Raw genomic sequence first — 12,453 nt, 5'->3', positions numbered from 1 at the left:
AACAAAATTTTCAACTTAACCTTTAAAATTGTTGTAAGTAACTAACAGCTTTAACTTACGCCTGTGATTCAGATTCAAACTTTTCCGATCCGTAGACGCTAATTCCGGCGCGTTTGACGGAGTGTAAGAAGGGGGCGATCAATTTCCGGTGATGAGTCGGCAACGGAGGTTGTTCAATTTCGACGTCGGAGATACCTATGTCGGTGAGACGAAACCCTAGTTTTTCGCCGACTCTGGAAGCGATGTTGGCGTCCCAAAACCTGTGGGGTCTAGGGAACGTGGTGAGCTTGGATCGGTAGTGTGGCATGAATTCCTGTTCAGTGGATGAAGCCATGGCCACGATGGACTCCGTGGCGGAGTTGGTCACCTGAGCGCTTATTTTCCGGCAGGAGAGACCTAGCCGGAGCAGGTGACGTTGCTTGGGTGAACTCATCGGTGGCCTTAATTTGTGTAACAATTGAATTCCATAATATATCACCTCTTTTATCATATTGCAAAAAATGGTCATGTAGTTCCAAAACCTGTTATCCCGAACACGCAAACCGGACCGTCCTAGGCTCAACACGTGAGAAACAAATCAGTCGTACTTGGCGGCAAGGCAACTGACGTTTAGGATCGGATTCAAACCCGCAACCTAAAGCCCCCCCCCCCCAACCAACCAACCAACCAACTAAGCTATCCACATAGCAAGAACAAGAAAAATAATAAAAATAACGGTTATTATAATGTTTATATAACCGTTATTTTTATTATTGGCCAACATGTTATTTTTTCTTTGTTGGCCAACATGTTATTTTTCTTTGTCACATGGTCCATTTGTTTAAATGCGCTGCTAATAAAATGGTTTAATACTATGGATGTTTTAATCTTTACACCGTTCGATTATTAGAAATAAGTTTGTTCAAATAATTTAAAGCTCGTTTGGGAAAAAACTTATAACACTTGAAATAAACTCCGAGGGTGTTTAGGTGAGCTTTTAAATTTTGCTTATTTAATTTTTGAAAAGCAAAAATACTTTTGAAAAACTCCATTTTGAAACTTTAAAAGAAGCTTTGTCAAACACCTTTTGCATTTCAAAAATCAAATAAACAAGTTTGGAAAACTCACCCAAACACCCAATCAGTTGTGCATAGGTTTCTATTCTAATGCTTTATCAAAGTAACTAATTTATCTTTTATAATCTTATTTAACAAATTGATTATCCTAAAATAAATTAGTGTGGAGAACTGAGATAATCAACCAATATGCTTGCGTGAATTGAAACATAGAAAACACTTGGTATGGTAAAATAGTGAACCAAATGTTCTGTTTTGCCAAAACAAGGTCAACCCTTAAGAATTTCACAGTCAACTTCTCAAAACTAATGATTGCAGAAGCAGCCTAGCGTTGGCAGCTATCGCGATCGACTCATCGTCTTGCTTCTCTTTTGCAGCTGCAACGGCAGCCACGTAGGCTTCTTGTGCCTCTTCCATTTTCCTCATTTCCACCTCATCCATGTCATCCTGCATATTACACATCAGATTAGAAGTTTTGCTAGTGGGGACGCTGCAGTGGCATATGGCTTACTATTTCAGGAAGGTGACCACAATGTGGGGTGACATCATAACAGTCTTCATGCGAAAGGGTATGATTGTTATTTGGCAAACCATCAAATAACTGCGTATACGATGACGTCTCTCCTTGAATGGCATTCAAATCCTCCTGGAGTTTATCTACCTTTTTGTTAGAAGTCATTGTTTCCCATTCTAGTTTCTCTATAGATGCTTGTTTATCTGCAAGCTGAACCTGTGACAACCAAACACACCCTGTAAAACCCGTCAATAGAAACAGACAGAAAAATGCTTATACACTTACGTTAACAATGTGTTTGTATGGATGATAATTCAACCGCTATGCTTTTAACCACCATGTTAACCAATGGGAACAAGTAAAATGCAGCTTGTGTTGAGCAAGTAGCCTTAAGCAGTGGAAGTCGTACTAGATTTATTAAATTCTTATAAATTACTTAAACTTCAAAACAGAAAACGAAAATCCATAAATTAGCTTTAGTTCCTTTTGGTTTTTCGGTGATAATACATGCAAAACCGAGACCGTCCAAAATTTCGTTTTGTACGAAAACATAAAACCAAACTGTCAATTTTTGTTTGGGTTCGGTTATTTCGGTTAAGGATCGGATTTTCAGTTTCATGCACACCCCTGCTTAATATGATAAACTTCTAATCCCATTCCACAAACCGTCTCTTTCAATTTCACAAAAATGTCGACTTAGTCATTTTATCTATAAATTCTGTTAAAAAAGCATCTGATTATTAGAATTTCAAACAACAAAAAAGCAAATTTCACACCACGTTTAGTTGCAGTTAAATACCAAACTCTCATTATTCAAAGTCACATCTTTGCTTTCAAAAAACATACCTTCACATCTGCTAATTGTGCTTGAGTGGATTTCAGTAAAGCATCCTTCTCCAACACCAGTTTTTTCACTTGATCAAGCACGCTACGAACACAATCAGTTTGACTTTTTGAATCTTCCGTTGACTTCAAGATTTCATCTTTCTCCAACAACTGTTTCTGCAAATCCTCCACTTTCTCCCTCAACTCTTCCCTTTCTTTTATCAAATTTGCACCGACTTGCCCGATTCCACCATTTTCCACGCGTTTTTTCCCATGATCATTCTGACCTTTTGCTCCATTCATCTGAAACAAAATGTAAACCTTGCAATTTGTGTATTTGTGATAATTCAAGCCATGGAATACAAAATCGATGAGAATAATTGCTTAAGTGTTGTAAACATCAGAATTAGTCTGCCACTAGTCAGTAGTCGGTCAAATTGGTCAAAAGTCAGACCTTCAAAAAAACTGTCTTAATTTTTGAAAGGCATTCGGACCTTGGTTTTCTCAACATTTTGTTACGTTTACGTTTAATTGTTACGCTCGAAGTATTTATATGAACACTTATATGTAATTTGGAAAATGTCATAAAAAAATGCCAATCTAATTGATTCGATTCGGTACCCCACCTCCTAATTAGCGAGTTTTACAACACTGATTACCTTATTAGAGATTGAAGGTTTCTTGGTGTAGATCATCGACCCTCTACGAGTGTACGAACTACTTGCATTTTGATCCTACGAAAAGAAACAAGCAACATTTCAAATTTAGGGTTCAAATAATTGGGGAAAATCAATCATTTTCATGAAACCCTGCCTGATTGAACCGTAAGCAATAACAAATACAAGAAATTTAAAAAACCCTAATGTAATTGAAGCATATATTAATGGACATTTAAACTTACAATTAACGACTGAAGAGCAGGAACGATCTGGACGAGGTCATCAAATAAAAGACGGTCAACGTTGTTGGCGGTAGACTGATGATGCATTGCTGGATCAACGAAACGAATTCAAACACACAAAATTTTGATTTTGAAAGTGAAAACATCGAAGTGGGGAGACGTTTAAAATATGTGGCGGGACAAATATTTTATTAACTGAAAGGTTAATTAAAATTAGGGTTGAGCAAAAAGCGATTCAGAACCGTGGAACTGGAATCGAATCGGTGCCTCAGAACCGCTAACCTGTGTTACATTACGGTTCTCGGTTCTTAAAATTTTCATTAAACGGTTAGCGGTTTGGTTCCGGGTAAAACCGGTGGTTCTTACTTGGAACCGAAGAACCGGAATATTAAAAACGTTTTAACAAAATTTACCAATACCCATTTTTTATAGAATAACTTATTCCATTCAATCATTATTTAATTCAAATCTTCTTTGTTTGCGTTCTAGACCTAGCAACCATGATCAATTTTAATTTAAGCTATCAAGTTAATTTAATATAAAATGATATGATCTTCCTTTAATTTATCGTTGCTAATGATTTATTTAATTTTAACAATTAGGTTTTAATCAAAAATATAATGGATGTTCATGTTGTAATCTAAATTAATACAATTATATAAAATTGTTTTGTAATTTGCAAAGTTTGCAAAACATATTTGATGAATATTCAACGGAAACGGTTCTGACCAGAACCGATTAGCAAGAACCGACTTTACCGGTTCTGGAACCGAACCAGTTTACCATAAAAGGTTCTGGTTCCGGTTAGGTTCTTGCGGTTCTGAACCATTGCACAGCCCTAATTAAATAAAGGAAAATTCACAAGATAAGCGTTTATGATAACGGTTTTTCAGGTTTTATGTGACATTTGCAAGAAATTCCCAAAATAGGTATTATAAACTAGTCGTGACGAGTAGTTTATGATTACACACGAGTAGTTTGTAGAACCAATTAAAACTTGAAACGTGCCCTTAAACTAACTGTAACGACCAGTTTCATTAATCATCTACTTGTGACGATTAGATAAGTTTCAAGTCTCGTAATCAACGCCCATGAGTAAATAAAAAGTCCTTTTGTCATGACTAGTAGATTTTAAAACTTTTCGAGACACGAGTAGTTTATCAAACTAACTACAACGAGGTATCTGCTTACCAAATATATCGAACCGGTTAGTTTTATAAATATTGAGCAACAAAGTTTTAATTCTGCTAATTTTGAGGTTTAAGTCAAGTTGGGGTGGTCTGGTCCGGTAAAAGCAGAAAATAAGCGGGTCTTAATTGTGTAAACCACTAAGTAATATTATTGTCGGATCTTATTTGTCCCGGTAAAGATTAAGGCATGGGTTTAGGTGGACAACAATATCGATGATCGCGGTTTTTGCGTTTTTCTGAGCTTTAAAATCTAACCTATATGTTTGATTTAACTTTGATTTTCCGATTCTGATCCAACTGCAGTAAAATCTTTTTCAGGGACGAAAAAGTCTTAAGTGTGGGGATGTTTGATGTGTTGAATAACACACTTATATTTCCTTACAATTTTATAATGTTTTAATGATTTAATATCAAATTTATGTAAGTTTAGGGGGTTAAGTGCAAAGTTTTACAAAGTTGAAATGTTTTGTGTAGGTTATGGAAAGATGTGAAAAAAAAGGCAAGAAAAAGAGAACTTGGAGGGTTTAAGTGTCAAAGTTTCAAAGTTTAATCAAGGCCCGACCCAAGCCCACATCTTAAAAGCCTTTTATATTATTATATTTAATTAATATCAAGAGTTTCCAGCTATTAATCTTAGCCTAATCCCGAAATCAAAACCCTAACCCCATAACCAACAGTTCCGATCGGAACTGTTTCTGCCGCCGGCCAAAGAAGAAGAAAAAAAGGGAAGCTGTTGGCGGCTGAGGGAAAGGACGGCTGGAAAAGAAGAAGGAACCTTTGGGCAGCAGCTAGGGGCTTCAAGCAATCACAAATCTCAGCCATAATACATAGTAAAACATTCATAAACCTTATTTATCTTTCAAGAACCCTAACTTTATTGATTTGATCTTTTGTTTTGAATTGTTTTGCAATTGATTGATTGTTTGTCTTGTTATTGATTGAGTTTGGATCTTGAATGAGTTTTATAATGTTTATGATGATGTTTGTGATGTTTTTCTTAAGTATGCATGGCTTTCCAAAAGTGATGAGTAGCTAAACTTGTTTGTTCTACCTAGGATAGATGATTGTTGAATGGTTTTAACTTGTTTAATGGATTGTTAATGTTCAAGACTTAAATTATTGATGTAAAGTTTAACTAAACCATGAATTAGATTGTGTGTGATGGCTGTGTTTTATTTGTATTTACTTATAATCCTCTTGCATTAGTTAATTGAATCGGTTTTGATTAATTGATTGCTTGTTAAGCTCTTTACTTGGTGTTTTGGGTTTATTTGCGGGAAGTACAACCGTAGGGATAAGTGGGTAATATATCATCTAAAATCAGTTAAAATACACCTTCTTTGAGACCGAGAGGTGATAAGAAGTAATATTGTCTCGTTGCTTTTACTTGTTAGAATTAAGACCGCGCGAGAGCGGGTTTTTGTCTTGTCAAGTTTGAGTGTTTATGTGCAATTAGTTGGTTTAATTTGGGTTAAGTTAAATTGTTCCTCTATCCTTGGTTGCGTAGTATTCGTTATTAGGATAGTGTGTCGATGAGACCGAGAGGTAATTCAACATTTGAACACGTTAATAATTGTTTTTCCGGTTTATTCTTTAAAATCAACTAAAATAAGTTAGAGATTGTTAGAGAGACTGAGAGGTAATTTGACTTTCTTAAAACAAGTTTTAGTTGTGTCATCTTTTATAACCGGTGTCTTGAATATTTTCAATCCATTGTCTTGTTATTTCTGTCAACATGATTCATTTCTAGGTAGACGTTTTTACATATTGAATTTAAATCAAAGTTTTCTAAAAGTGTTTTGTCAAACGTTTTCGTTTAGTTAAATTAATTTAAGTAGTTAAATAAAATCTTAAAAATTAAATAAATATTATTTTGGTAAGTCTTGGTTAGAGTTTTCTTAATCATAAACGTTTTCACGTGTCTTTGAGTTCGACATCCGGACTTCCTTGATGCTATACTATTTATGATCGGTACACTTGCCGGTTTTGTGTGGTTTCTATAGGATTTTCGTTTTTATAAATTTAAAGCTTAATTGTGATTCGTTCTTTATTATTATTATACATTTTCACACATCAAATGGTCAAAGAGGTTCCCAAGAGTAATTCTAAATATCCTAAGACCTTTTTAACCATTCAAGAGCAACCATGCCCGTTCCTAACTTTAATTAACATGCTACGCTTCTAGAACACCGTAAGGGTTGTTTACTTGAAATAAGCGTTTTAGCAATGCTAAACCCATCCTGATACAAAATCCTTCAACATCAGGCCTCGATTAAATTATTACAATTATATTTTATCAAGTAATTCTATTGAACAGGGTGCAACAATGTACCCGATTCAATTTAAATACGTTGCATTCGTGTGTTATAAACGGTTTAGTGTGATTATTAAAGAATTTAGCCCTGAATCATGATATACTCATAAAATATAATTCAATAAGTCATCGTAAGGTTTCAGGACCTGAATTGGTTGTCAATTACATCACACAACACACTAATTGCAAATCCCTTAAACTAAACCGTACCATAATCATAAGGGAACATTCTAACAAGATTATACCAACCAAGCGTTTTCCTCAAACAAACTCCATCATAATAGCTCTTAATAACTCTTATTACCCCAAAGCAACAACCAATTTATATCGCGAGAAACAGATTACCAAACTACACTCGTTTTAATTCAAGGATGTCGAATTCTCGCATTAAAAGAGCTTGATAGTGTGACTGTCAACCAATTTAGCTCTAAATCATGAAAAAGACATAAAGTATAATAATAATAATAAATCATTATAATGGTTTAGGAACTGAATTGATTTTCTATTTGGTCACACAAAGCACGAATCACAAAATTCCCAAATCTAGACGAACTAAAAACCTAAGTTCACAAACCTTGCAATTGACCAACCAAATCAAATCCAATCTCTATGAAATTCGATTACAATATAATTGACATACCTTGGAAGCTAATAGAAGCAAAAGCTTTAACTTTCAGTCAACCTTTTTTCTTTTTCCCCTTATTTTTGTTTTTATCATTCATGGTTTGTACTTAAAATCATATAATATTTGAGGAAACTGTATGGGCTAACTGGTTGGGTATATCTATGAGTATTATCTTTGTTGCTGGCTGTTTATTTGTATATTTTGTTGTATTTGAACCTTTTGGGTGTAGTTCTCTATAAACCCACACGCGACCATACTCGTCCACCCGGGCTACCTGTGACATCTGCCCGATCCGACCCGACCCAGGTACCCGTTTCTCTGACCCGATCTCTTTCTTTTATGATTTAATATTTATTTATACTTATATTTTACTTTTAATAATAATAATATACTATTCCTTCCCGCCTCTTTCTCTCTCTTTCTTTCCGCCGTCCCGTCCCTCTCCTTCTCTCTTTCCGCCTTCTTTTCCCTCTTGTCGCCGTCCCGCCCTTACGCCTTGTTTCCCTCTTTTTCTTCTAACTCTTGGCTTGTCCTTTGTTCCTTCCCGCCTAAGGTTGTCTGCGCAGCTCCACGCGCCAGACCCCTTACAAGGAATCCTGCGTGAAGACCACCTGTTTCAGCGATACGCGAGACGAACTCTTCTCGCAGCGCGCTAAGGATTGTAATTCTTCTCGCAGCGCGCTAAGAACGGTAGTTCTTCCCGCGACGCGCTAAGGATTGTAGTTCTTCTCGCAGCGCGCTAAGAATTATAGTTCTTCCCGCGGCGCGCTAGGAATTTTAGTTCCTCCCGCGGCGCGCTAAGAAATGTAGTTCTTCCCGCGACGCGTTAAGGTTGGTTCTGTCTGCCTTCGCGCTCGCGCTCTCTTGACCTTCTGTGTCTGCCTTCGCGCCTTAGCCTTCTCGCGCTGAATCCTTCGAGTTTTCTTCTGTTTAAATCTAGCCGTTTGCTTTTGTGTTGTCTTATCTTTTGTGCTGTTGACCTAATCTGCTTTGTCTGAAAAGTTACTTTCGGCGCAGCATGCGCACCAACCCCATTGGTTGGCAGAAAAAGTGACTGACATTATCTTTTGAGATCTGCTTTTGCCATGCTTGACCAATACCTTTATCTGATCCGCCCATGCCTGTTACTGTTCCCTGTCAGCTTTATCTTGCCCCCTGCAGCTGCCATATCTTTCCATATCTTTTGCTTTTGGAATCTTTTACTTTTTGAGATCTTTTCCCCTTTTTCTAGGGATTGTGTCTCCTAGGGTTTTTTTCTATAAATAATAATAATATTTCATAACACATCACACACAAAACACTTAATCTCTCCTGTTCTCTTGCTCCTTGCTCTCTCTGCCGTCTTCCTCTCTGCCTCCGTCTTCCTCCTTGTTCTTCCTGCTTTTCCGGTAATATATATTATATATAATAGTTTACTTATTAATTATGCTAACTTATAATCAAGACTTAAAACAAATCATTAAAACAATAATCTTATTTATAGGTTAACTTGTGCTTGTTTAAAGTTGGTTCTTGCTTTATCTATCACCGCATCGTTTATCAAGTGAGTTATCTCGTATCTAATCCCTTTTTATTTTAAATGCTTTGGGATGTTCATGTGTTCATACAAAACTTGAGTCTTAAACTTGTTTATGAACTTTAGTCGCGCAGTATCCCATGTGTTGAGGACGTTTACTTGGTTGTTTATTTGTATGTGTGTATCATTAACCGCTTTGTTCGGCCTATTCCGCAGTTCCGTTGGTACCATTAGTTGAACACGGGAGACCTATCGTTTACGGTTTTCTTTGTTTACACTTGCACAGATGTTTTCTCGTTTTTATGCTCAATTGGGAGCATGGATTGAACTATGATCTATGAACTATCTTAGGCTTGATCACAATCTGATTACACCCTTGTTAAACTCTAGACATACACGTGTTGCGCGCAGATTTACTGTGATTATCTATGATTATCTATTAAACTTGATTTCTCACCAACACGCAAGTGTTTGACGTTTATTTTAACACATGTTCAGGTTTGCAGTAGCTGTTTTGGAGCTTGTGGACACGTAGGACGTTTTTACTTTTGGACCTAGAATTAAAATGTATCAAGACAAGTTAATGTTGTTTGAATGTTATAATTTATAATATATTGATTTATGTTTGATTTATGTTCTTTATTTTCCCCGCTGCGCGTGTGCGATAAAATGTGTATTAATAAATATTGACACCAATAGTGTCACGAGTAATGAAACAATATGTGGCGCCCCGATGTATAATCCGCCTTTGGTCGGGGTGTTACAGATTGGTATCAGAGCTCGTTGACTTTAGGATAGGTGGTTAGACGTAACGGCCTAGAATACCTAAGAGTCCCCTCTCGCGCATGAGAGAAATCTCATGTTTGCGCGCTTATTGTTAATTACTCGTTATTTATGAATATGCTCGCGCTTGCGCAGTGTATGATTTATGTTTTATTTCGCGATATTTCGATTTTTGTTGAATTTCGATTTTTATTGATTTTACTTACATATTCGTTTGTTGGGATTGAAAATCCGAAAAGTCATGGTGATACATGAATAGTTGATTTTCAATTTCCATTTACGATTATGTTCTGAGGTTGGAGACTTGAAAAGTCATGGTGATACATGAATTGTCAACCTCCAATACTCATTTTCTTGTATGTTTTATATTGAAGATTGAAAAGTCATGGTGATACATGAATCGTCAATCTCCAATACTCGTTTACTAGCTATTTTAAATTGAGAACTCGGAAAGTCACGGTGATACGTGAATTGTCGGTTCTTGATTCGAATTTGTTACCCTTATTAAGTCTGCATTTAAAGTCATTTATTTTACTTTAACTTTTGATAGTATCTAACTCTGCGAAACCAAGCTTTATAAGATTAAAACTTTGCGCTAAAACCAAGATATTAACTAAAATTTAAAACTTTTATAGAATGCCTCCGCTATCTCGCCGATTTCAGAGAAGAGAAGCCTCGCGCATGCGTAGACAGCAACGTTCCCAGGAAATGGCCGCCGTGATAGCCCAAGCCTTGAGCCAAAACAATACCTCCAGTTATAACATTAAGTCCTTTAACGCGGGTAACCCTCCAAAGTTCACAGGTCTTGAAGGAGCCACCGTGATGCTCCAATGGCTCGAAAAGATTGAAAACACTTTCCTCCACACCCAATGCCCCTTAGACAGACGAACCCTGTATGCTTCCAGTGTCCTGGAATCTAGAGCGCTTACATGGTGGAATGGAGTAGCTCATGCGCGTGGCGCAGAGGCTGCTTCTAGCATGACATGGGAGGAGTTCAAGGAAATTCTGACGCGAGAATTCTGCCCTCCCAACGAAATTAAGCGCCTAGAGGAGGAATTTTGGAATCTTAAGCAATACAGCGGTGAAGCGCGCGAGTACGCGATGCGCTTCCATGAACTAAGCCTGCTTGTCCCTCACCTTGTTACCCCTACCCGCCGAGCCATAGAGAAATTCCTTGGGGGTCTCCCCATGGAAATTCAAGATTCTGTATGGGCCAGAAACCCAGTTACCCTCTCTGACGCCATCGAATTGGCCGCTGTGCTCAGCGACAACCATGTCAGAGCAGGAACCCTGTTCCTGCGGGGAACTGAGAAGACCAAACCCACCAAGACTGTCCCTGAACCAACAGAAACCAAACCAGAACCCTCAAACCATAACCAGAAACGTAGGCGCAGACAAGCCTATGCGCTTACCAACCCGCCCATTGTCCAGCAACCCATTTATCAACCTCCAGTTTACGCGCCTAACCCACTGTCAACCTACCCAGCACCTCCTGTAGTCCACAACTATGCCTTAACCAACCCCGCACTCCCTGCCCCGCCAACTAAGAAACCTTACACAGGAAACCAACCCTTTTGCCCAACCTGTAGACTTCATCACCCACCTCAAGTCCCGTGTCGACAATGTAACCGATGTGGCCGCGTAGGTCACTCCGTTGAGTACTGTAGAACCCCTCCCTCCAATCCGATTGCGCCAACACCACCAGCCTACCCGCAGAACCCACAGCCAACTTACCAAAACCCACGACCCAGATCGTGCTTTAACTGCGGTGATCCAAGTCATTTCCGGAACGCGTGCCCAAGGCTACAAGTTCAGATTACTCAAGCGAATCCGGTGAACCAAATTTCGAACCAAGTGACGCGTGGCCGAGCTTTTAACATAACCGCGCACCAAGCGCAAGCGAATAACGACGTAGTTAATGGTACATTTTTGCTTAACGGATTTTATGCTTCTATACTTTTTGATACTGGCGCCGATCGAAGTTTTATCTCTCGCGCCTTCGAGCAGAAGCTTGCGCGACCGCGCGATAACTTAAAAGAAGATTTTTCAGTTGAATTGGCTAATGGCGAAACTGTTTTAATAAACTCGGTAATTAAAGATTGCACGCTTAACCTTAACGAAAACGATTTTCTGATCGACCTCATCCCTATGCCTCTTGGAAGCTTTGATGTTATCATTGGTATGGACTGGCTCTCGAAGAATCGCGCCGAAGTTATTTGCGCCAAGAAATTGATTCGCATACCTCGAGAAAATGGTGATCTTCACATCTACGGCGAAAAACCCTCCAGTGGTCTTAAGCTTATGTCTTGCGCCGAAGCCCAAAGACTCATGCGGAAGAAGTGTATTGCATTTCTAGCTCATGTGGTCAAACCTGCTGAAGAGAAGCTTCGCGATATCCCTGTTGTGCGTGATTTTCCTGAAGTTTTTCCTGATGATCTTCCTGGTATCCCTCCCGCTCGTGAAGTCGAGTTTCGTGTTGATCTTGTCCCTGGTGCTTCCCCCGTTGCTAAATCTCCTTATCGTCTTGCACCCGCTGAGATGCAAGAATTGGCCAGCCAACTTCAAGAGTTGACTGCTAAAGGATTCATTCGCCCTAGCTCTTCGCCCTGGGGTGCTCCGGTGTTGTTCGTTAAAAAGAAAGATGGATCGTTTCGCATGTGTATTGATTACCGCGAGTTGAACAAACTCACCATTAAGAACCGGTATCCCTTACCGCGTATTGACGACCTC

General features: G+C 38.3%; 2 protein-coding genes across 2 annotated transcripts; both read right to left on the bottom strand.

Moving 5' to 3' along the window:
• LOC143537856 (uncharacterized) lies at positions 1-466 on the bottom strand. The gene has a single exon (XM_077031527.1). The coding sequence runs from the start codon at positions 431-433 to the stop codon at positions 56-58; it is 378 nt and encodes a 125-aa protein (XP_076887642.1). The 5' UTR covers positions 434-466; the 3' UTR covers positions 1-55.
• An 802-nt stretch (positions 467-1,268) lies between these two features.
• On the bottom strand, positions 1,269-3,402 carry LOC143537855 (protein MICROTUBULE BINDING PROTEIN 2C-like). The gene is made up of 5 exons (XM_077031526.1): positions 3,296-3,402; positions 3,054-3,128; positions 2,416-2,697; positions 1,567-1,785; positions 1,269-1,502 (listed from the first exon to the last, which is right to left on the bottom strand). Exons 1-5 carry the CDS (start codon positions 3,380-3,382, stop codon positions 1,347-1,349), a joined length of 819 nt encoding a protein of 272 aa, XP_076887641.1. The 5' UTR covers positions 3,383-3,402; the 3' UTR covers positions 1,269-1,346.
• Positions 3,403-12,453: the final 9,051 nt, after the last annotated feature.

Source organism: Bidens hawaiensis, unplaced genomic scaffold (genome assembly GCF_021521415.1).
Source record: "Bidens hawaiensis isolate Kalapana, Puna unplaced genomic scaffold, B.hawaiensis_p1.1 tig00011411_1, whole genome shotgun sequence".
In the NCBI taxonomy this organism is placed as follows: domain Eukaryota; kingdom Viridiplantae; phylum Streptophyta; class Magnoliopsida; order Asterales; family Asteraceae; genus Bidens; species Bidens hawaiensis.
This window is presented reverse-complemented; position numbering and strand designations above follow the sequence as displayed.

Excerpts from the sequence above, each read along its gene's own strand:
- LOC143537856 (XM_077031527.1), bottom strand. The coding sequence starts at position 433 with ATGAGTTCACCCAAGCAACGTCACCTGCTCCGGCTAGGTCTCTCCTGC.
- LOC143537855 (XM_077031526.1), bottom strand. The coding sequence starts at position 3,382 with ATGCATCATCAGTCTACCGCCAACAACGTTGACCGTCTTTTATTTGAT. Across the intron at positions 2,698-3,053 it reads AACCTTCAATCTCTAATAAG|ATGAATGGAGCAAAAGGTCA; the intron begins GTAATCAGTGTT and ends ATTTTGTTTCAG. Across the intron at positions 1,503-1,566 it reads GTGGTCACCTTCCTGAAATA|GATGACATGGATGAGGTGGA; the intron begins GTAAGCCATATG and ends TGTAATATGCAG.